Genomic DNA, 25429 nt, shown 5'->3' with positions numbered 1-25429 from the left:
ATAACTGCCAGAGGTGGGATGTTATTAAGATTGTTGTTGGCCATGTTGATACACTGAAAAAACAATAGACGATGCATTCACCAACACTTCAATGCACTGTACACTTTTATCTAGGGACAAAAAAAAATCGCCAGCGCCTTACTAGCGAATGGCCAATCACGATTAGGTATTTCACTATAGTACACTACACTGCGCGCTGCCAACTGAGCGGCACCAATGTAGCCGTTTAGTGATCGACATAATAAAAACTCGAGAAATGTGCATGTTAGCTCGTTGCTATGCGCATATTTTCCTTAATATTCCATAAATAAAACCGATAATTGGTTCACTGAAAAGCTGATACGCGATTTATATTACGTAACTAAGGGCAGTTTTCACCTAAATTATCGCATAATGTTATTAAGTGAGAAAAAAGGATTGGAGGTAGTGGAAGGGGAAGTTGTGAGGTGTATAGATACTTGGTAGCTTTCGGCGATCTTTCGCGTATGAAACGTGTACTTGGCCGATACGCTACCGCGTATCTCGATCGAGAACATTTTCGCAAATTCGAGATTAAGCTATAATAGCGACAGCAATCAGTCAAGTCAGGAAGAAGGCGTTCTAAGTCTCATAATAATCTAATCTTGTAATTAAAGATTTTCTAATTATTTGTGAACATCACATTATGAGATTGAGATTATTTATTCCCTTCACATAACCAAGAACATCGCTGCTTGCGAATTACTTTTCGTAAGTAGTAGCGCAGGAGACATTGTTGCCGCACCAAGGTGTATACCTGCGACTTACAACCGTAGGGAAGGTTCAAACTGAATGTCTGCAAAAAAATCGCGTTTTTATTTTTTATTAATGAAACCATCAACTCCAAACCTATGCCACTTGCGTTCAATAAACATTTACAGGAGTGGGACGGATTTTGAAATGAGAACAAAAATAATGTTCCAACAATTATAATTGACATTACAACATATGTTAAGAACTATGAACAAACATTAACATGAATACATCCTTTGTATCACTTATCTGTGATTCCGGAGAGCTTTATCTATTTTAATCATAAAATTAATTAGTCTTCAGTTTTCTCTGTTATATATAAAAAATACAAATGTTTAGTAATACTTTTTCTTCAAAAACAGGGCCACATATTGAAATAAATTCTGAATAAATACTAATGTTAATGAATAGATTATTATAAATCCATCTGTTTTGGTTGTTAAAGCTAAATGAGTATCAACCTTACTGCTATGAAGTTGGCAGTCTTTAAAAGTAAAAAATCAGATTCTTAAAGAGCTCAAGCTTGTCAATGTTTCATTTTTGTGTAAAAAAATAACAGTATTAAACTTGTTATAGAATTCAATTTTTGCGTAAAAAAATAACAGTGTTAAACTTGTTATAGAACTCAATTTTTGTGTGAAAAAATAACAGTTTAGGACTTGTTATAGAAAAAATTTTCAATTTTGCAATTGAACTTCCAGAGTAAATAGCACGTCATTAAAGCTATTCAGCTTTCAGTTTCTGAAACAAAAAAGATTATCTGTTCTTAATAACTGTTTAATGCATGATTCAATGCATTTTCATTTATATTTCCATAGAAAATTTTTTTTATTAATGTTCTAATGAAAATATTATACTGAATTCTGCTTGAAACTAAGCCAACATTAGATGAAAATATTGCAATATTCTCTTGCATTGAAGGGAGAATTGTAATGGACCCGAGCGGTTGGGTTCGGGTTTCGGGGTTCACACTCGCGGATAGAGGATAGGAGCAGATATCTTCAATTGATTAACTATCCTTATTGGTTATTTCCCAAGTTTATTAACAGTTAAAGACTCGCTCTGAGACACAGAGTATCAGGCGAGTATAAGTACAAAAGAAGTAACTCCTTATGAATGGTATTCGGATAACTGGCCCAGAGAATACGAGTCCTCGAGTATTTATTGTCTCGTGAATTCGTATTACATCGCACGGTGACGCGCTAGAGGCCAGTTCGAGGCGTAAAGCGCTGACGCTGCGCCCCAGTTATCTACATAAGTTGAATATACGTGGATTGATCCACATATATTCATTACCTTTTATTTTCCTTTCTTCATATGTTTTGCATTCCGAATAATACGTGCCACTTTCGTGTCCTCGTATTCTCCGGATTATGAAACTGAAATGTTATGGCATTTTGGGGCATAACATCCCTCCCCGCCGGGGAAGAAAATTATTACCGATGATAATTTTCTTCTCTAACCCTATCTCATCAATAATTATAAAAACATTCCTTTTTCCTCCGTGGAGGTAAAGAGATGTTCTCTGGAAAAGTACAAATCCTAAGAATTTCCACGATCATCACTTCTGGGGCATGAAACAGTGAAAGGTTAGACAGTTGAACAAGACTGTACAGCCTTATCTATGAACAATTTCGCGGAAAAGAGCCTAAAAACCTATTCTATATTTAATTTGTAAAATCCGTCGGCAAGAGATTTTTCCTCGATAAAATCAATATTAAAGAAGTTATAGCCAATCAAAAGTCTGGGTCGATCAAAATTCGTCCAAAACTTCACCGCCCCTTCAAGAAGGTGAAACCGCATTTAAAAAGAAGGAAACATGGCTAAACCTGAGAATTAATGTCAATACGTATTTACAAGTAAATCTTTCAACTTCCTTCGCTTCTCTAACACACGCAGGCTAGGGTTTCCGGCACCAGCAGTACAGAGATACTCCTAGTACAAGGGCAAGAACCACCATGACCACTGAAAATATTGATGATGGGTGGAGTCGAAATTCCTGATAGTCGAATTTCTTTTGAAGCTTCCCTAGAACTTCCTTTCCGGTCTCTAGCTGCACATGAAGGTCCTCCAATTCCTTCAGGTTCCCTATGACGTTTGTGAGTCGAATGTCGCTCACGTTATGGTCCTGCTGCTGTAGCTGCGTAATGGTGTCATTACTTAGTGTCAAGTTCAGTCTAGGCTGAATATGATTCTCCCAGGTTGTTTCCTTTGACTTTCGGCCACGGATAGTGAAATCAGGAGCGATAACCTCACAGAAATCCTCTATCCGCATTATTCCTGAACCTTGAAGGGTGCCTCGAATTTCCCCCTCTCCGCAAGCTATGGCAATTGCTTCAGGTTCCGGTGCCACGTAGAACCATGCGTTAGTCTTCCGCATTTTGATAAGCGTGAGACCTTGTAGCCGAAGATGTCTCGTGCTACACGTTTCCGGTATCTTATCTCGGCTCAGGTACATTCGCACCTCACAAGGGCTAGTGACTCTCATTTTTTGAATCGGCAAAGAGTCGGTGCATAGGTATTGTCCCCGAACTCTCTTGCAGCAATTCAATTGCCCCTCGGTCATTGGCACGTACTGATGTGTTGCGCCATGTACGACCAGAAGCGCATTTGATGCCTCCAAGTACGAGTGATACCCGTTCGTTGTCCGCACAGGAATGCTATGCATCAGCATAACGTCGAATGCTTGGAAATCCACCAGGGGTATTCCTATTACCGTGATGATTTTCATGCCAACTGCGGATACACTAACAGTTGATACCTCTTGCAGTTCATGTACCTCTGCTACCTCCAACTCAAAGGGGAAACTTAAACCCTTCGGTAATTTGGCTTTCCTGAGAAGGTCGACCAATCCCTCTTCCGTGAACACTCCTGTGTCAAATATTAGCCCCTTGGAGTCGGTCAGCAGTTTCTTTAATCTCGCAGCATCCCGCATCACCCCAGTGTAGATGACCTCGACCACCAAAAAATGCTTATCTACGAGTTGCCGGTGTGCCATCTGCGTATCCTCATCCCTTATCTGTTTGATAGACCTCAACAAGATGTTTTCGTTCTTCTGAATCATCTGTTCCGTTTGAGCTAGATGAAGAAGCGTAGAGTTAACAATCTGCAACTGCTTCCCAGAACTATCCAGTGTCCCTTGAACTCCAGCCTCCAGACGTGAAATCCTCTCGCGTATTTCCCGTTCATCTTCAGCATCCATAGTCCCGAAAAGTGACTTGGCTACCGTGCCCAGACCATTTATAAGACCTCGACGGCCCTTCCTCCTCTCATTTAACCCAAACAACGCCGTGATGACGCTTCTCGTTTCCTCGAAATCAACAATCCATTGATCCACGAGGTGATGGAAGTTGGAACCCCATGGTCCAGCCCTGAAGCACAGTTGCTTCGTATAATTCAGATGTTCCTGCAGTTGATCAGCTCTCGCCAGCCATGATGCACCATCCGTGCTTGCAGCAACCGTCCAAACGTAGTTGCTCAAATGCAATCTCCCAATTGGCTCAAAATAAATTCCCGAGGTGTGGACGAATCTCTCAATCACATGTCCCTCCCCCCGAACTTCCGCGATGCTCCCCAGCATTAGCCACATGACAATAAAAATTAGCGCGTCGCTTGATTTGCCAATCAGGAAGTGCGTTGAACTTTTCAATTTTACCTGACGTGGACGATGTCGCCAACCCGATGGCCGCCATGCTTGATGACGAAGCACCCTTGAATATAAAAGTGACTGCCGCCCCGTTTGGGCCACAGTCTTCCAAAAAGTTAACAGTGAAGAAGTTAACATTCCAAGAACCAACAACATGAACGCCGGAAAGTGTTTTAAGTGCGGTCGATTTGGACACACTGTCTCCGACTGCTTCCAGCATCTCTCCATCCATGTGGACCGGATAAGATCTTCACCATCCTGTACTCGGGGTCGGCTGTGCTCGAATCGTTCCTCGAGGAACCATCCATACCTGCGGCACTCCATGGACGACTTCGTATTCGAATATCTGGTGAGTACGAATACCTCCTTCACTTTCTTACTACCCTGTTTCTTACTGCCATTCGAAGTCTCTATTTTCGCTAATTCCTTGCTATTTTTGGAATATTTCAGCGCCATCGATACCCCTATCATCCCGGGTACTTGAACTTGGAATTCAAGGTGAAGATGAGGGACTGGAGGGTTCGTAGTAGGAAAGATCTCAATGCCCTTTGGGATCTCCCCGTACGCTCCGACATCGAGGCTGGCGTAGAGGACGTTTTCAACCTCCGAAGACTCTTCGGCGAAACTCCAGCTCCACAACCGTGCCACGTGCCCCAGTTCCTGGACGATAACGAAAGGACGTGCGACATCTGTGCCTCCTATCTGTGGGATTATCCAGGCTATTATTATATTAATGATACTGTGATAGAGCGTCCCTCCAACGTATCTGTAACCGCTTTTAACAATAAATGGTTTAATTAAACAAACTATATGTATCTGCAGTTCTAGTCCTTTCCTGAAAATCTCCTTATCACCCGGGCAAGAAAATTCCAGAAATTCACAGGGTAGATTAATCCGAGGCAGGGGTCCATATAGTCATGCTTCTATAAAGGGTCGAAGCCGATTTACGTGGACTCTCTGCGTTTTTTGTTTGGTTCCCGACCTGATGGTGTAGTTAACCTCACCATTCCTCTCGATAATCTCGTATGGGCCTATCCAGGGCTGAGTTAACTTCTTTGATCTTCCACGTCGTAGGACATCATTTTTCAGTAGTACCTTATCTCCGATTTTCAAATCCATAGGTACAGCGTCCTTGTCGTATTGGACTTTGCTCCTGATTTTCCCTTCATCGAGGGCCTCCCTTGCCTCCTGGTGCGCCGCGCGCAATCGTTCACGAAGCTCCTGGGAAAAATCATCATAGCAATACGTCAAACGGGGTGGCTGTTTGACGGCCGTCGGTAACTCGGCGCGTCTCCCAAAAATCAGCTCAAATGGCGTCATTTTCGTAGCCGTGTGGGGAGTGGTGTTATACGCAAACATGGCGTATGGCAGCCACGTATCCCAATCCGTTTGATCCTCCAGGATGAAGCTCCTCAGGTATTCTGCCAGAGTGCGGTGTGACCTCTCGACAATACCATTAGTCTGCGGATGATACGCCGTGGTTTGGATCTTCTTAATTCTTAGAAGCTTACAAACATTCCTAAATATCTCCCCTACAAAATTTGGTCCTTGATCCGTGAGCAATCTCTGTGGTGTTCCATATTCACAGATGATTTTTTCGGCGAACGCACGCCCGATCGTATTGGCCTCTTGGTCCGGGATGGGTATGGCCTTGCTGAATTTAGTTAGCCCATCCTGAAACGTCAAGATATACTTATTCCCAGCATCCGTAATAGGTAATGGACCAACTATGTCCATTGCACATTGTTCGAATGCTGTTTCAGGGCTCTCCCCGATAATCATGGGGACCTTTGTGGCTTTTCCCAACTTGCTGAGTTGGCATTCCTGACAATTCCCCACATGGTTTTGAACATCCGACTTAATCCCCCTCCAGTAATATTTTTGCTTTAATTTGGCGTACATACGTTTTACACCCGGATGACCAGCAATCGGCGTATTATGATACTCTCGTAGTATTTCCGGAATGTCGTCGTCAGCAGGTGTAATGACCCCGCCGTCAGCGTTCGAGTCCATCGCACCTGTGTTCGCTCTTATCTGCGCTCGGGTTACCACGTTTATCCGACTTAACGCGTCAGCGTTGGTATTTAATTTACCAGGCTTGTGTACCACCTCGTATTCATACTCCTCTAATTTAATCCGCCAATGTACGAGTCTTGACCCCGGGTCCTTTACGTTAAATATCCACTTCAAGGGCCTATGGTCGGTCACTATGGTGAACTTACGCCCATATAGATAAGGACGGAAGTGACGAGCTCCCCATACAATAGCCAAGAGTTCCTTCTCTATGGTACTGTAGTTCTGCTCTGCCTTATTTAAGGTCCTGCTCGCATAGGCGATTGGTAAATCCTTGCCAATTTCCCCTTGCGATAACACAGCACCTATGGCCTTGTTTGACGCATCGGTGGTGAGCAGAAACGGATTCCCGAAATCGGGATACTGCAACACCGGAGCTGTTGTCAGAGCCCTTTTTAGGGTGTCAAAGGCGCTCTGCTCTCTCTCCCCCCAAGTCCAAGTTATGTCCTTTTTCAACAATTCAGACAAGGGTTTAGCAATTTTTGAGAAGTCTCTGATGAACTTCCGATAATACCCCGCTAATCCTAGGAAGGACATAATTTCCTTCTCGTGCTGTGGTACCGGAAATTTCACTACTGCCTCTATTTTACTAGGATCCGCTTTGATTCCATTCCTGGTAATGATGTGTCCTAGATACACCACCTCCTTCCTCAAGAAATTGCACTTATCAGGTTGAAGTCTCAGGTTCGCTTCCTTCAAGCACTGCAGTACCTCCCTCAGCCTTTTATTATGCTCCTGTAGATCCGCTCCAAAAATCACGATGTCATCCAGATAGACGAAACACCGAATTCCCTGTACTCCAACCAGGACAGAATTCATGAGCCTTCGGAAAGTTGCAGGCCCGCCCTTAACCCCGAAAGGCAATCTACAGAACTCGTAGTGCCCATATGGTGTGGAAAAGGCAGTTTTACACCTATCCTCTTCCCTTACAGGAATCTGATGAAATCCCGAGGCCAAATCCAGAGTCGAGAAATATTTGGCATTTCCCAATCGATCCAGTATATCGGATATATTGGGCAATGGAAATGAATCACCAACCGTGACTTCATTCAAGCGTCGGAAATCTACCACAACGCGGAATTTGACCTTCCCTGACGCATCCATTTTTTTAGGAACCACAAGCAAAGGCGCATTCCACTGGCTTTTGCTTGGATGCACGATTCCATTCTGCAACATCTCCTTGACCTGGTGATCCACCTCCTCCATCTGTGATTCTGGTAACCGATGAGGCCTGACATTAATAGGCGCTGTCCCCGGTTTCAATGGGATTTCATGCTTCAGATGATCTGTAGCTCCAGGAGGATCTCCTGGTAGCTGTACGATGGAGTTGTATTCCTCCAAGATTTCCAGAAGGGAATATTTCTCCTCCTGATTTAGGTGCTCAATCCTCAGATTCTCTCGCAATAATTTGATGCGGTCTCTCACCTCGCCCCTCTCGGCATCCCGCAGCATCATAATTATTTCCCCCGACGGCAGCGATTCCAGTTTAACCGTCGGTGGATTGATGAACACATCGTTGTCGTTCGTATTTACCACACAAACGAGCACTTGACCCTTTACTGCCTTCGTGAGACACTCCCCCATGAAGACGCCCTTCGCCAGTTGGTTTTTCCGGACGATACCAGTTCCGCTGCTTCGTGTGGGTACCGTTAGTAATACCTCACTTCTAGCCCCGATTTTCGTGGGTGTTTGATCCTGGAACAGCTCGAACGGATGTCCATTGATCACCAACGCCTTCCCATGGACTGTTTTCACCTTCAACGTAGGTGAAGACAGAAAATCTTCGCCTAAAATCCCCCCAAGGCAAGGAAAATTCGCAGGAACGACCTGAAACGTATGTCCCAGACATCTATTACCAATTTCCAACCGAAGAATAACCTCACCCAGGGTGGCGACGTCATGATTTGAAATCCCCCTCAAGATTCGGCTTCTCGGGGAAATCTCAACCCCTTCCGTCAGCTTGTCCACCCTCACTAAGGAAATCTTCGCTCCGGAATCTGCCAAGAACATGGTTGGCAGCTCCAGCTCCAGCGCAGTGAGTAAAATCTGTGATTTTATTTCCCCCTGCAGTGCTGGCTTTATCATCGTTGTTTTGTTTCCCTGGAAACTCCCCCCTTGCCGTCTAGGTTTTACCATCATAACTTGATAGGCTCCGACAGGCATAATTTTCCCCTCATCAGACTTATCAACCCTCCTTTTTGGATCTAGGTTACTGCTGTCGGTACCCGAATTATTATTTCGCTTACCTGCAAAATGAGACTTCACGAGCTCCGCAGGAATTCTCTGCGAGTCAGATATTCCCAATTTCTTCTTTAACTTACGGCAATCAGCGGCCTGATGACCTGCATACCGGCAATGTTTACACACAGCGCCGAATGCGTTGACGCTACGTCGCTCTGACGCAACCGGCAACGATTTGCGTTGACCTGCCTGCGGATTGCGACAATCTTTTGCAATATGACCTGATTGTCCGCAGTTGAAGCAATTCCCCGTGGATTGCCGGGCCGTAGAAACTCTATTCCCGCCACTGGAGTTCCTTTGAGGCACCTCAAAATGCCTCCCTTTCTGAGGGCCAGAGATGGTTTTCTCCAATTCTACGGCTCCTGCACAGGACTCGTGGAGTGTTTTGAAATTATGGGCTCGCACCAAAATCTGCAACTGCCCTCGCAATCCCTGTTCGAACATAAGTTTAGCCAGAGACATTAGAATGGTTTTAGCGGCTACCTTTTCTACCTCCGTGAAACCAACGTGTAGACTCAGTAAGCCATTCAATAAATCAAGGGTGGCTTCCTCCGTGCGTGCGACATATTTAGAAACACTTTCATTCTCCTTTTGCTGTATTCTGCTAAATTCTGCTTGAAGTCCGACGAGGCTTTTCGCTTTTCCGAAAAGTGATCGCAATTCCTCCTCCAGCTGTTGAAATGAGGTGATCGTCCGATACTTCAATTGTTTCAAAGCAGTACCTTCAAATTTACTTCCCAGAATACCCTTTAGGAGCGAATCCTGATATTCCGGATATATCAATTCCCTAGCGGAAGTCACTGATTTCAGAAACCCATCTAGTTTATCCGAATCTTGCCCAGCAAAACAACGTACCATTTGAAGTGCGCCCTTCAGATCAAGGTATGCACTCCCCGGTGCTCGGTTATTCTGCATGTTTTGGTCTGCCCAGGCCTCCGCCAAAAGATCTCTAACTTCATTTTTCTCCTTTTCAGCTTCCTCTCGACGCTGCCGCTCAGAATCCAGGAGGCGTTGCATTTCCCCCTGTTGTGCTTGCCTCTCTATCTCCATTTCGGCCATTCTTTCGCGCAACTCTGCTACTGAGTCCCGTAGCTCGTCAGTTCGCCGAAGTGGACGTACCCCCTCGGGAGGTTGGTCCGCCCCATGGCGTTCGCCCCTAGGAACGAAACCCCCCGCCGCTAATGTTCCTGTACGGTAAAACACGTTACTGGGTGTGGAGTACTCGTGTCTGGGCGTCACATCCCTTGCCCCGTCTTCCTGGATCTCATCCAAATCCTCAAACGGATTTCCAGGTACATTCGGAGGATTTTGGAGAGAGGATCGCTGGTTTCCTCCTCCAACCCCTCGTGTGCTATTAGCCAGCTGCTCCCCGGGTAATTCCTCGGGTAGCTCGTCCTCTTCCCGATGGACGTCAACCCTGACCTGTTGTGCATTACCACTAGCCAACAAGCTCTGATGCAAAGATCGGCTATATCTCCGTTGCACATTAACATTCCCGTTAATATTCCCATCAGAATTAAACAGATGTCTTCTTACCCCTTGCCCTGAAATGGAGTAAGACTCGAAATCCGATTCCGATCGTCGACTACCATTTGCTCCAGTAGTTGACATAATTGATTATTTATTTCTTGGCCAAAAATGAAATAATCCCACTTGCGTAGCTACTTATCACGATACTAGCCCCTCTTGACAGGGTAGTTTCCACTAGCCTCTGGTACGATAAAGTACTAAGGTAGGCTTTCCTGGTTCACCCTAATGGTAACCACTATGATTCCTGATAACAGGTTCCCAAAAAATCTTCGTCTGATTTACCTTAACGGCAATCTTCTCCCTCCTTCGATGTGAAGGTCTGCTGCAGCTGCTGGCCAGTCTACCCCTAGGTAGTCCAAACTCCAATATTCGGTTCCTCTTCTATCACTGTGTGATAAGACAGTGGTTGATCAGGCCTCCGTCTTCCCCAAAAGATACGCTGCCACCAAAAATGTAATGGACCCGAGCGGTTGGGTTCGGGTTTCGGGGTTCACACTCGCGGATAGAGGATAGGAGCAGATATCTTCAATTGATTAACTATCCTTATTGGTTATTTCCCAAGTTTATTAACAGTTAAAGACTCGCTCTGAGACACAGAGTATCAGGCGAGTATAAGTACAAAAGAAGTAACTCCTTATGAATGGTATTCGGATAACTGGTCCAGAGAATACGAGTCCTCGAGTATTTATTGTCTTTACCTTTTATTTTCCTTTCTTCATATGTTTTGCATTCCGAATAATACGTGCCACTTTCGTGTCCTCGTATTCTCCGGATTATGAAACTGAAATGTTATGGCATTTTGGGGCATAACAGAATAATGAAAAATTAAAAGTAATTAAATTTGGATAACCATAATCATTAATAAAAAAAGTACCTTATTCGCGACGTCTATCGCCTCTCCAGATGCAGATTCAGCTGGCCCTCGTTTGAGAATGAGAGGAGGTGCTTCGACAGCATCATCCAACTCATCTTCATTGAGGGCTACATCCTCAGTCAGGACTGCGATGTCATCCATGCTGTTAATATTCAGAACAAAACCATCCCCACGACAATCAACTCGACCTTTAATGGTCATTTTGATTCGCTTGATCAAATCTTCTCTCAAAACATGCCACATCCATAACTCGAACCACTTACCGTGGTAATGCTTCTGAATGGCTCTTTCAGCCATCCAGTGATCTGGACTGGCCCGCAAGCAGCACAAACGTTCTCCATCTCAATTTTTTATATGAGATGACCTTCGACCTTCCATTGTCAGCTCCATTCGTATTGTTAAATGTGCCACGGATGTCGAAAGTGCTCCCACGTCCAAATTGGAATTCTTTGTCGCTCAGTGTCCGTTGATCGCCGATACTGTGGATTGGCCGCTTTAATAATCCCTCCAGTGATTTTTATTATCTAAAAAGTAAAATTTCAAATTTTTCATATATTCTCACATATAATACCACAAGTGCTTCAAAATTATCGAATATTTCCCGATAGATTCGTTGCAAACAAATGAAGGAGTCAAGTTTTTCAGGCTAAAAAATCACGAGTGCGAAGCACAAGTGATTTTTCCTGAAAAACTTGACGACTTCATTTGTATGCAGGGAACCTAGAGGGAAATATTCTATAATTTTGAAGCTCGAGTGGTATTCAGGGGATTATTTTTTCTATCCAAATTTCGGCCAAGAGAATTGTGCCATGACATGAAAAGAGGTTTATTTGGTTAAGTGTCGTTTGTTTACTAAAATATTCAAAAAATTATCGCATATAATACCACAAGAGCTCCGAAATTATCGGATATTTCCCGATAGGTTCGTTGCAAACAAATGAACGTGTCAAGTTTTCCAGTTTAAAAATCACGAGCGCGAAGCGCGAGTGATTTTTCTGGAAAACTTAACAAGCTTATTTGCTTGTAGGGAACCTTGAGGGAAATATCAGATAATTTCGAAGTTCGAGTGGTATTCGGGGGATTATTTTTTGCATCCAAATCTTGGCCGATAGAATTGCACCATGAGACATAATTTTCAACGAATTGCCATTTAATCTGTCAGATACAATTGAGGGTTACTTCAACATTTGTTTTTTGATGTGAAACATCTATAGGCGCACCCCTAAACTGAATCGTTGGCCTGGCGATACTTGCCGTGGCGAGCATTCGCCAGGCTATACTAAGGTATGCCTATCTATATTCTGTGTAGTAGAGTGTACGGCGTGGCTTCTCACTCAGTTCGACGTTGTTGTTTACTACGGTACACATAACCTGCGTTTTATTTAATTTTTCATTTTAATTTTTGACAATAAAATATGTGTGACAGTGATAACTCAGAAGATCAAAGTGATCAACCTTGTGCAAAGAAAGTGAAACTACACTATGGTATACTACCAAGTCATCAGTAAGTAGATCGTATTTTTCAAGTCTCCATAAATGTAATTATTATATTTTTATATTTAATTAATTATATTCATATTAATCATATTAATAATTTATATAAATTATATTAATATTATCTTCAATTAAGGATTCTTTTATTATTCATGAAGGAATTAATATAGAAAAATTTATTAATAAAATTTATACTTGCAAATCTTTAGTCATATATTGCAATAATTAACTAAGATTTGAGTTCATGAGTATATTGAAGCCACACTTAAATTTTTTTTTTTTGTGTATTTCAATATCATATTGTTTTAAATATTTCAGTTCCCAACAATCATCAGAAGGATCACAAAATATTATTATTGAAACTGGACGTCACCCTGATCAGTTAAACACAAGGCATACTATCAATGTTGTGTCAGACTTTATTAATCGAATAGTACCAGACTATTTTAAACTATTGCATCTATTGGAAATGTGTGTTCTTCACATGTTAAACTACAAGACGGAAGTGAATTAATTATGATTGTAATATACATTTCACCTAATAACAAAATGGATCATCTCATTTCATTTTTACATGAAAGGTTATTTCCTTATAGTCAAACAGGTTCAATAATTCTTAAAGCGAATAAACATAAACTACCATTATTTTTAGCTGCATATTTCAGTGTAAATTTTGCAAGAGCTGAATCAATGCCATTAATGACATTTCTTCAAAAAGAATTTCAATGGCAAATCAATAACGATCCAAAAGAATCTACTACCAAATATGGAACAACAATAGATGCTGTATTTGTGAGATATCTTGATGGTGTTTCATCCAATACTTTTGTAACGTACTTTAGTTATCATCGACCAATCGTCACAGTAATACCGGCAGAGGAAAAATCGAATATAACTATTATTGAAGCCACAGATGAAAATATTTAAATTGTGGCAACTTGATACTAATATCGAATTTTTATATCATGTAAATAAATGTTTATTAAATAAAGTTACCATTTACTGTAAGAATCTCGTAATACTTCATTTTTTCATTAGGCTATATTTAATTCCTGTAATAATATTATCTTTTATGCATATTACTTGTACACACACGATGTTTCACATCTGCCAGGCGTCCCATGACGGCTCATTTTTTTTTTTATATATATCAACATGCAAAATTTCCAGTGAAATTTCCAAGAATTTCCGCTGAAATACCGTGTTGACTATATAAAATAACGTCGAATGGTGCAATCCTATTGGCCAAGATTTGGATGGGAAAAATAATCGCTGATATTCGAGGTAGGCTATACAAAATATCAACAAATGGTGCAATTCTATTGGCTGAAATTTGGGTGGGAAAAATAATCATAGATATTCATACAGATATTCGCATAGATATTCATATAGATATTCATTTTGTTTCCAAAACAGAAAATTGAACTGGGCATTTATGTTATTTATTCGTTGATATTTTTTTTCCCTTCAGGTTCCCTACAAATAAATAACGTACGTTCTTACGTTCATTTGTTTGCAACGAACCTATCGGGAAATATCCGATAATTTCGGAGCTCTCGTGGTATTATATGCCATAATTTTTTCATAATTCTGCCGGTAGGCTATATATAAAAAAAACAAACGATAACTTAACCAAATAAACCTCTCTTCATTGCATGGCACAATTCGCTTTGCCGAAATTTGGATAGGAAAAATAATCTCCTGAATACCACTCGAGCTTCAACATTATCGAGTATTTCCCTCTAGGTTCCCTACCACTCTTGTGGTCTTATATGTGACAATTTCACTTTTTTTCTTTTTGAATGGAAATCACCTGTACCTGATACATCTTGATCTCATCCTTGTATTTGAGAGCATCATCCCCCCAGCAAAGTATGCGAACGCTTCTGCCATCATTGTTATTTAAAATGCACTTGTGAATCCACTTAGATGGAGATTTTGGCAACTCCCTCAGGCCTTCAATGCAGTCGACGTAGCCGATGATTTTCCTAAGAAAAAAAAAATGAAATTACTCTCTGAACACGTGTCAATGATAGGTGATGATGATTGAATGCATAATAAATTTTTGAAATATGTCCATTTTTTAAAAATAATAATCGGAATACTTACATGAGTGTAGCTCCAACATTGAAACGATCAATGGCTCTGTTGGTCGTATATTTAATAGGTGGAGATGTCATGATGTTTCACGATTATAAAGTATCTCCTTTTTATAATAGGATAAAAACACTCAAACACGTTGCCAAATGTGATGGTTTCTACCGGTTCATTTGTTCCAGTCCAATGTGCGACTAATATAATCGACAGATGTCGCTTCGGTTTCTGTCTTACGCTTACGCATTTTCGAGATATTTCTTCGAGAAATATCGATATCGATCTGTACACGGGTCTCCTTTTTATAACAGGACTGACTTACTGGAAATTCTTCAAATACAAAATTGAAGAGTGGGTGCAAGCAATTGTTCCCTTGTAGGAAGAGAGGGAAAGGAAAATTTTCTGGCTGGAGGAAAAATTATTGCAGGGTGTAAATTATTACGAAATCTGGCGCGTTGCAGATGGCTAAGTTGGGCCCATTACTGCGACGCGGGGTAGCAAAAAAAGGGGTCTACATAAATTCTTGGGAAGAGGACGGCCGTGGAAATTTTATTGCTCTCAAGAATTTTGGAAAATATTGAAGACAGATAATTTTTTCCGTGGGAAAGAGTTGGCACGGTTTTCTCAGGAAACAGATTTTATGCTGTGACGACTCGTACGTGTTTCTAGTCGACCACCAAGGGATTAAACTTGCTAATTATTTATGACGTGGGAGGAAATTTTCGGAACGAATAGTTTTCCACGGTTATCTAAAAAATGACAATTTATAGTTATATATATATATATATACGTCCGAAGAATGACGGAGAGTGAGTGAGAGAGAGAGGGGGAAAGATATTTCTCTCTCGCTCATTGGCAATTTCAAAACAGTCCTTTCTTTAGAAATATCATAGCTAGGACAATTTGGCTGGCGCCATTGGATTCGTGGGACGGTTTCCGATTTTTCTAGGGGTCCGGGAATTTTCTAAAATCCATTTTTTCGTTTTTCGCGTTTTTCTCAGTTTCTTGGCCTCCTAGAGCAAAACGGGCCCGTATGTGGGATCACACCGTTTTTCGCCCATATCTTTGGAAATATCATAGCTAGGACAATTTGGCTGGCGCCATTGGATTCGTGAGACAATGTCCGATTTTTCTAGGCGTCCGGGAATTTCCTAAAATCCATTTTTTCGTTTTTCGCGTTTTTCCCGGCTCGCGGGCCTGTAGCAGCGGGACTACTGCTGACTGCTACTGAGGCGTTCCCGGCTTGGCCGATATGCTGACACCCCAGTAGTACTCGTGGCGCCCCGTTTTCCGTGGGGTGAAACTAGGTCGATAACGTGCAGTGCCCGGCGTCACTCAAACCCCCAGAACTGAGCCTCTACTTTAATCTATCCTCTTTGACTGACGCCATGATAGTCTTACACTGGATCCACGCTCCTCCTCATTCCTTGAAAACTTTCGTCCAAAACAGAGTCTCAGAAATCCAATCTTTGACGGAATCTTGTCAATGGAAACACGTGTCATCAGGAGACAATCCTGCTGATGCACTGTCTAGAGGACAATTACCAACTGCATTTATCCACAATCAGGTCTGGGCTACTGGACCATTCTGGCTGACTCTTCCAGAGGCCCAATGGCCAAATCAACCAATGCAAGCTCTAATTGACGACATTGAACAAAAAAAATAACTTGCCTCAAAACTACAATTAATCTATTACTATTTGACAGCTTTCATTCTTTTGACAAATTGATTCGAACTCTTACCTATTGTTATAGATTTATTCCAAAAGCGAATAATCGACGTTGGCAAGGGCGAGTGACATTGGCTGAATTCGAAAACACACGACTCCGTATCATCAAACTCGTTCAACTACAAGCGTTTGGGGGAGAGATCAAGATGCTAACACAAAGAAACACGAAGCGTCAACATCAACCCAGTCAGTTGAAGCAGTTAAATCCATCCCTCGATACTCAAGGGGTGCTACGAGTAGGAGGACCAGTATAAAATGCTGGACTTATCATCGACCAGCAACATCCAATTGTTCTGCCATCCACTGGGAATATCACAGCGTTAATCATCTCTAAATATCACCTTGACAATTGTCATTCAGGTATTCAGAACACACTGTATTCAATTAGACAAAATTACTGGATTCTGGGTGGGAGAAATTCAGTTCGGAAGATGATTCGAAAATGCCCGACGTGCTGCCGAGCCAACCCACCTATAACCAACGAAGTTATGGGAAATCTACCAAAAAGTCGAGTATCACAAACAATCAGACCATTCGTGAACGTGGGAGTCGATTATTGCGGACCATTTCTCATCAAAGAAAAGAAGCATCACAACAGGAATACGACCAAGGTCTACGTCGCTGTTTTTATTTACCTCTCGGTGAAGTACATCTGGAGCTGGTCAGTGATCTCACTACCACAGGTTTTTTGGCCGCTCTGGATCGATTCATGGCTAGGAGAGGAAAACCATTAACGATTGAGTCAGACAATGGAATCAATTTTCCTGGAGCCAACAACGAATTGAAAACCGTCATCAAGGACCTGCAAAACCCCGAGCAAGAAGCGATCATATCACGAAGACTGAATGACCAAGGGATTCAATGGAAATTTACACCTCCATTATCTCCACATTTGGGTGGCATTTAGTAAGCTGTTGTAAAATCATTTAAACATCATTTGATACGATTTCCAAAAAAAGCCTTCTCACCTTCGAAGAATTAAACACATTCATCATCAAAATAGAAAGAATTTTGAACTCGCCACCAATTTCTCCACTGTCAGCCGATCCAAATGACATCCAAGTACTCTCACCAGGTCATTTTCTGATCGGTACTCCACTTACCAGCATCCCCGAACGAGATGTTAGACAAGATACACTCAATACTCCATCCAGATGGGAATTGATCCAGAAGATGAAGCAAGATTTTTGGACTAGATGGAAAAAGGAATATTTGAACGAGTTGAATATTAGGCGAAAATGGACCACTGGAAGTCATGACATTAAAAGGGACTCAATCATTTTGCTGAAAGATGACAACGCTCCACCGTAGCAACGCTCCATGAAATAGAAACTTGGTCGAGTGATTCATTTTCACCCAGGAGTAGACAACATTATCAGAGTCGTCACGGTAAAAACAGCCACCGGAATCCTCAAACGCAATGTCAAACGTCTCGCGCCCTTGCCAACGCCTGCTTCAACAAATTAGTTTGGTATGTTACTTGATTTTGTTGCTCACCATGCTCCCAACGGGGGGAGTTTGTTTCGTCTTTAGACCCGTAAATGGACGAGGCTGTTTCCATTATATATTTTTGATCGTTAAGTGACTCGGATGAGCAGATGGAGAAACACATCCTTTTTTGGACATCTGTTGGGGAACACCCCAGGGAGCTTTCATTCAGAAATGCCTCGTTCAACAAGGCCACTTCCTTTACAATTATTCTTAAGAACTCGTACAATCCCATACTTCACTCCCATCCATAACTCCTTATAATAAAAAAATTCTCTCAATACTCTCTGCCACTTAATCCCTTGCTAGCCGTGCTTTATGACTCCAATTTTTCCCATTTTACTGAAGAAGGTTACCGATACCTTTTCCAACACTAGTATGCATTTTTATGGCCAACCTTTTTCTTTGCCCAACACCCCCAAAAATGGGACAGGACATCCTCAAGATAAAGAAGATGGAAGTGGCCGAGTCAGTCGAATAATATCAAGTGAACGTACAAAGTCACTTCGGAATTCTCACATTCATCCGGGTCACTCCATTTTAATCGGAAGTTAAATATTGATCAAAACAACAAAAATCAAAATCATCGTGCATTTCAAATTCAAAATTTATAGTGTTGTATTGTGTTTGTTGTAAGAAACATTAATGTAAAATAAACTTCATTAAAGTGACAGTTTTCAAATTTAGTCGTTTTTATTCTTTCAAGCGAAGTTAATTCTTCAGCTTGAGAAGTGCGCGAGATAATTAATTAATGTCACGCACACTCTGGTTAAGTATCCTTCAACAATTTCAGTATTTACCACCCTGATACGGATTTTCTTTCTCCTTCGTGCTGGAATTTTGATATTTTGATTGCCGAAAGGGATATGTATGTTTCTGTCGGAAATTTTTAAACAATTTTCTGTGAAACAAAGCGTTGCTTTTTCGTTTCGCAAAAATTTTGACCCGATAATTCTATCGTATTTTAATGGAAAATCGTGTCTGACAACTTGAAAGGGACAAGAAAATGAATCAAATTTGATTACGACTTCCCCAAGTGCTGTCTCTGATCCTGATGTAATTCTCGATAATAGATATTTCTGATTTTTATTTATGACAGTTTGCGGTAATCAACAGTTTTCTTTGATAAGATTGATATCAGCTTCTGAATCGACTGACAGTCACATTTTCATGTTATGTATTTCATCAGTACTAAGTACTACACAAGGTGGAACAATACGGTTAGATTCACTGAGATGGACGGACGCTTGTTGTAGTTTCGCTTGATCGGTGATTTGTCCTCTGAATCTTGCCTGCGATCTCCTCTGTTATAATTGAAATTTTGATTTCTACCATTACGGCGACATTTGAATGTAGTGTGTCCAGAGCGTTTACAATTTGTTCAGTATCCCGGTTTCAATTTACTCATACAATTTGTCTTTGAATGCCTGGTTTTCCCGTACACAAAGCAAATTACGGATTTACGATCGAATTGTCTGAAATGATTGGAATTTCCCTGAGTCGAACAATCATGAACATGCCTAAAGGTTGTAGTTCTCCGATTGTTATTGTAACTGCAGATTTGATCTTCATCAATATCCATTCCAATATCTTTACCGTGAATTCCTGATTTAATGAATTGAGTCAAGTAAGTCCTCTGTAACGGGTGAGCTGAAAGAACAGCGTGTTTGCAAAGCTTGATAAACATCAATACCGGCATATTTTCCCCATCAAATTTCGGAATCATGTCCTTCGCGTCTTTAATTGACAAATATCAATTTCCATTATTCTCAACCGTTTGTTGATGGTGACTCTGCGTGATATTAGATGTGATACTCCCAGCACCACTGATGCAAACTTGTCGATATACTGTCACTCCCACTACTTGCATTAATCGTCGCCACCCCTGACGTTGTAATCATTAAAGATTTGTCCAAAATTCGTCCGGGCCAATCGTCATTTCGCGTGGTGGCCCCAATTATTCGTGTCTTATTTTGTGATACATTCTGACTATCCTCATTAACATTTCGCACTAATGTTTCTCTACTCTCGGTATTGTTTTGCATATTTATTTCATTACGTTGAATATCATTCGTCTCATTAGGTTCGCTATGATTCTTATCATTATTTAGTGCGCTACTATTTCCGCAGTTATTCTCTATGACCTCCTCAATTACCCCTGAACCCATTCGAAACTACATGATTATAATTTTACAAGACCACTCAAATTCAATGAACACTACCCTGGTAATAAATTTTCGATTTGACTATTCAATAAAATTCGATGTTATGCTCTCTCACACGGCCGCGGCCGTCTGGCTCTGCAAGATATCTTATCGTAAAAACCTAGAAGAATCGCGGAAAAGCTGAGTAAGATATCTTGGTGTCCGAACTCAGAAACTAATATTTAACTTATGCTCTAGACTTACAATTTTTCCTTATACTGCTGTTACACTGTATTCCAATAATGTTTCACTTTATCTATTCATTTCACTACTTAGTTATTTATTTATTTTTCACTTTATTGCCTTTCGAAGTGAAAATTCTTTGCGCTCGTTGGGCTGTAATTCCAATATCGTATGTAACGAAAAAGCTACAGGAAAAGGGAGGGGATGGCGCGTGTGGTGGGGCAGTCTGACGGATTCGGAGTACGAACATGGCTCATTTTGTTAATATGATGAACAATACTATTAAAACCTTTTTATTAATATCGGGACAGTTCATTGGGAATTATCAATCCAGTGGCATCAAATGCTTTTTACACATTTGAAAATCATGAAATCTCCGGTCTAACTTGTCCTTCAATAAAATTCCCCAATTTTAAGCGGTACGAAAATGAGAATTTCGTAATTTATTAAAATATATACCCTAGTATGAATACTAGAGATGAGTTACCTTGATTTTTCAATGAAATCGTAAATTTCCTGATTTTTTGTCCTAAATGGGCTTCGGTGTCACTGTTCCTTGAATTCAAAAATGCATTTACAGCAGATTCCTTGTTTTCTGTTCCTTTTTAGGGAAATATGGAACAGAAATTGATTATTCTATTTGGTTTCTCCACGAGATCCCGAATTTTCAATGACCAAATGTTCTGAAATCTTCCTGTGTGGCTCAATAAAAATTTCCGAAAATTATCGCATATAATACCACAAGAGCTCCGAAATTATCGGATATTTCCCGATAGGTTCGTTGCAAACAAATGAACGTGTCAAGTTTTCCAGTCTAAAAATCACGAGCGTGAAGCGCGAGTGATTTTTCTGGAAAACTTGACAAGCTTATTTGTTTGTAGGGAACCTTGAGGGAAATATCAGATAATTTCGAAGTTCGAGTGGTATTCGGGGGATTATTTTTTGCATCCAAATGTTGGTCGATAGAATTGCACCATGAGACATAATTTTCAACGAATTGCCATTTAATCTATCAGATACAATTGAGGGTTACTTCATCATTTGTTTTTTTTTATATAGGCAACATGCAAAATTTCCAGTGAAATTTCCAAGAATTTCCGCTGAAATACCGTGTTGGCTATACAAAATAACGTCGAATGGTGCAATCCTATTGGCCAAGATTTGGATGGGAAAAATAATCAGTAGTAATTCCCCAAGACCTTCAAAATTATCGGATATTTCCCGAGAGTTTCATTGCGTAGCAACGAGAGAGATAAGTTTTGCAGATTAAAAATCAAATTTTTCTGCGAAACTTATCCCGATCGGTGCTACGCAGGGAAACTGGTGGGAAATATCCGATTAATTTTGAAGGTCGAGGGGTATTTGGCTGGATTATTTTTTTCATTTCAATTTCAAACAATTAAATGTGTGGCATTTCACTTTGTTTAATGAGGAACCTGGATCGGAGGGAATCGGGTGGTGGGTGGGTGCGAGCAGCCCCAAAAAAAGAAATCACACACTCAGCACGAGTCACCACAAAAGTCACGTTTATTCAGTAAAACAACCACAATTGTGGGTTGGAATAATGCTAATTATAATAAACTATTGATGAGCGATCCGTTAATACAAAACTAATTACAAAAAAAACCCGAAGAGCGGTTCCGCGGATATAACGAATCAATAGTCTGAACGGTCTAGAAAGATCGATTTAGATAACTGAGCGGCGCTTAATAACCACGTGTTGCAATTAGAAGAGTCCGGAAGCCAGAGAACGAGCGAATCGCCCGATCGATCGGATGAGTCGAATTCGGGGATCATCGTGGTCGGTGGTGGGGGCAGCTTTCCTATGCAGGATAGCTAAAAGCGGTCCAGGAAGTGGCGCCCCATCACCGAAAAAACGTGAGGTAGGCCCATGGCAACAACCGATTTGTTATGGTCCTGCCTAACGGTGTGCTGGCGTGATTGTTTTGGTGTGGACCTGCCGATTAGCAGGAATTCCAACACACGTCATATAGTATGGTTTTTCACTCGTAGTTGTGGCTTCTCCGGCGTATATTGTCTGTCGGCACAAATGTAGAGAATTGTTTCCAAATTGTGCCTTTTATCTTCATCATATTATTAGGAACATTTTTTCAAAGTTTTTGATCAATAATGCCCAAGAATTCTCCTCCAAATCTGCTCATGTCGACTTAAAGAATTTGAACGTAATTTTTTCTAATGCTAGTTTTGAGGTTTGAAACGCGTCCAAATTATTTATCGGATATTTTCATTGCCTAGCAACAAACAGGGAAATATCCGAAAAATATCCGAAGTAAAACCGTTTTACTTGTACCACGTGACGGGAAATGCCACGATTTGATTGGTTAAAATTGGAATGAAAAAAATAGCCACAAAAAATTCAGACATAATTTTTTAACAGTCTGTGGCTAAGAAGTTTCACTTCTGTTGTGCATGAATTTCACGCACATATTTGTTATTTATTGTGTGTGTGTGTGTTATTTATTTGTTGTTCAGTGATAGTGATCACTGAACTATAATCTGCATCTAGTTATCCTTGAAGATGGGATGTCCAGGTTGTCTGGATTGTCAGTTCCTTGAACCCTCGTAGTTGAAGTTGGAGAAATGAAATTTCGCAAACTTTTCAAATCGGGCATATTGAACGCTGCGAATCCTACCGGTGTCACCAGTTGTTATGTCCTCCCAGATGTCACTAGGAAACAGTGCCTTCATTCGAATTACTAAAAGAAGGCAGGAACGTTTCCCAGCTGAAGGCCGGATGGGCAATGCAACGAATTCCAATCCAAATGGCAATGGACAAATCATCAATGTTAATTGGGATGAAGTTTCCTCTAATCGTTTATGAATAAAACACAGAGTCCTTTGAGAGAGCATGTCAACTATTTATTCACACAATAATATTACAAACTTTGTAATTCTTACCTCCATAATTTTAGCTAAATCTGATCTCTAAAAGGCACTCGTCGAAAACAAAAACTGAACTGGCTAACTATTCAAAATTTCCCTTTCGTGGGTCCTATGACTCCCACTCTTTTAGATTGCGCACGCATTCTCCTTATTCCTTATATTTTGAGATATTAAAAATAAAAAGGGGCGGGGAGGGGCTGGACAACATCGTGACGCAGTCAACTGTTCCCATCCACCCCCATCCACATTCTAGATTGGGATGCACGTGTGACTCGCAAAAAATTACGTTTTTGGGTTCAATAGACAGAATACAAAGGGAGATCTGTTGGAATTTTTGATGGACCTTTCCCACGAAATTTACGTCTGAATTTATGGGTTTATGGCGAGGACAGTAAATCAACAGGCATCCAATATTCGTATTCTTTCTAACTCCCTTTGTACGTTCGTTATTTTCAACCGTTTATTGTCAATTATGTATCCTATTCTTCATGAATAAGCACTCTGTCATTGAATTTTTAAAAGAGACGTCATTGTCGACCATAGCACACTCAATGCGGTATTATGAAAACAACCTTGCCAGGTTATGGTTTTCGGAAACCTTGCATGGCCTATTAATCTACTCCACTTACATGACGACAAACACTTAGGCCATTACCCACTGCCAAGGGGGGGTTTGGAAAAATCCAAACTGTCGGCCGGTTCAGACGGCCGAAGGACACTTAGCAACCACGACGGCGCCGGGTCACAAGTGACTGACGCAGGCATGGCTCCCGCGGGGACCCTCGGGGCGGTGGTCCTTGGTATCAGCCTGACACCCAGAATGTGAAAAGTGGATAAAGGTATTTGGGATTAAAAACGATAGCTTAGAAAGAATAGGAAGATAAGAGAAGTTGTGACTTTAATTCGCATTCATATCTCCAACCGGGCCAGGGTTACCCGGAGAAGGTTACCGGGTTCCTGCCCCACGACTCCCGTCTCCGACAACGAGAGCTGGTTGGCCTCTTTCAATCATTCACTCATCGTCGCCGCTGTTTCTTATTCGAGATCCAGTGATCGCACTCGACGCACTTAGCGTCCAGGCGCGCCGCAGTATCGGGGAAGAACACAAAGACGTTCCTCCCGGTTGAAGCCTGCTCGAACCTAGCTTTACAGATATTACGGATCTCTTCTTTTATATCGTCGACGGCCTCGATCGGGCAGCCGTTGTTATCAACACGCGGATTCGCGGGGTCGATATCTACAGTACCTATTCTAACCGGAATACCTTTCTTTGCTTGGTAGCGCGCTGCTCTTTCCCTCAATAAAAGGTCCACAGGCAGAACTCCCGCCGCTGCGCAGAGTCCTTCGTGTGAAGCCGTCCTGTACGCGCCGGTCACTGTTGGCAGCGCGCTCCTCTGTGCGGTTCGGAGCTTCCGCCAGTCATACGCTGTGCACCGGTCCACCCACCTTTGGGCTACGTACGACGCGACAGCGTGGAAAACGCCCTGGAAGACGATTTTAACCGATCGGTATCGGAGCCCCCAATGCTTGTGCATTAGGGCCGATAGCCGAGTGAAAAAGCTTTTTCCTGAATATCTTCTGTATGGGTTCGGACCCTCATGATCCTATTGAAATGTACCGCGAGGTACCTCACGCTTTCCGTGAATTTAATCTTCTGCCCGGCAAGCCTAATTTCGATTGGGCGGCTGTCTAATGCCGGTTTAACTTGATACCGATGCCTTCGCACCCTATCCCATTTAGACTGTGCCAGCGGCGCTCTCTTCTGCAAATTGCAGGATAGGACAATTGCCTCTGTCTTGCTCTTTGACAGTTCGAGCCTCGCCGATGCACACCACGAAGAGATGTGGTCAACGACAGCTTGGCCTAACCTCTCTAATTCCTTACGCGAGTCTGTCGACACGACCGCGATGAGGTCGTCCGCGTACGCCACTTCCATTGCTCCGAAGTTCGGCTCGATGCTCTTGAGGAGGGCATCGAACATGAGATTCCAGCAAGCGGGGCCAAGGACTGATCCTTGCGGACAGCCCCGGCTGGCCGGCTTGGAAACCTCTTGGTCGCTCCAGGCGATCTTTACAGTCCGATTTTCGAAGCAGCTCCGGAGCACTTCAAAGACATTCGTCGGGCAGTCTCCATCCGCCAAAGACTGGAGGACTAGGGGCCACCACACGTTGTCAAAGGCTCCTGAGATATCGAATAG

General features: G+C 41.9%; 2 protein-coding genes and 1 long non-coding RNA gene across 3 annotated transcripts; 2 read left to right on the top strand and 1 right to left on the bottom strand.

The window, feature by feature from the left end:
• Window positions 1-976: 976 nt before the first annotated feature.
• On the bottom strand, window positions 977-20488 carry LOC135168012 (uncharacterized). The gene is made up of 5 exons (XM_064131833.1): window positions 20350-20488; window positions 14739-15053; window positions 14449-14617; window positions 11136-11659; window positions 977-1512 (listed from the first exon to the last, which is right to left on the bottom strand). Exons 2-4 carry the CDS (start codon window positions 14807-14809, stop codon window positions 11534-11536), a joined length of 366 nt encoding a protein of 121 aa, XP_063987903.1. The 5' UTR covers window positions 14810-15053; window positions 20350-20488; the 3' UTR covers window positions 977-1512; window positions 11136-11533.
• Window positions 4399-5264, top strand: LOC135167978 (uncharacterized). The gene is made up of 2 exons (XM_064131743.1): window positions 4399-4766; window positions 4868-5264. Exons 1-2 carry the CDS (start codon window positions 4572-4574, stop codon window positions 5216-5218), a joined length of 546 nt encoding a protein of 181 aa, XP_063987813.1. The 5' UTR covers window positions 4399-4571; the 3' UTR covers window positions 5219-5264.
• Window positions 12365-13670, top strand: LOC135168232 (uncharacterized). The gene is made up of 3 exons (XR_010300013.1): window positions 12365-12639; window positions 12948-13210; window positions 13282-13670. It is a non-coding gene; the product is annotated as an uncharacterized LOC135168232 (long non-coding RNA).
• Window positions 20489-25429: the final 4941 nt, after the last annotated feature.

This window comes from Diachasmimorpha longicaudata, chromosome 12 (genome assembly GCF_034640455.1).
Source record: "Diachasmimorpha longicaudata isolate KC_UGA_2023 chromosome 12, iyDiaLong2, whole genome shotgun sequence".
Lineage (NCBI taxonomy): Eukaryota > Metazoa > Arthropoda > Insecta > Hymenoptera > Braconidae > Diachasmimorpha > Diachasmimorpha longicaudata.
The sequence above is the reverse complement of the archived record's forward strand: the minus strand, read 5'-3'. Positions and strand labels throughout refer to the sequence as shown.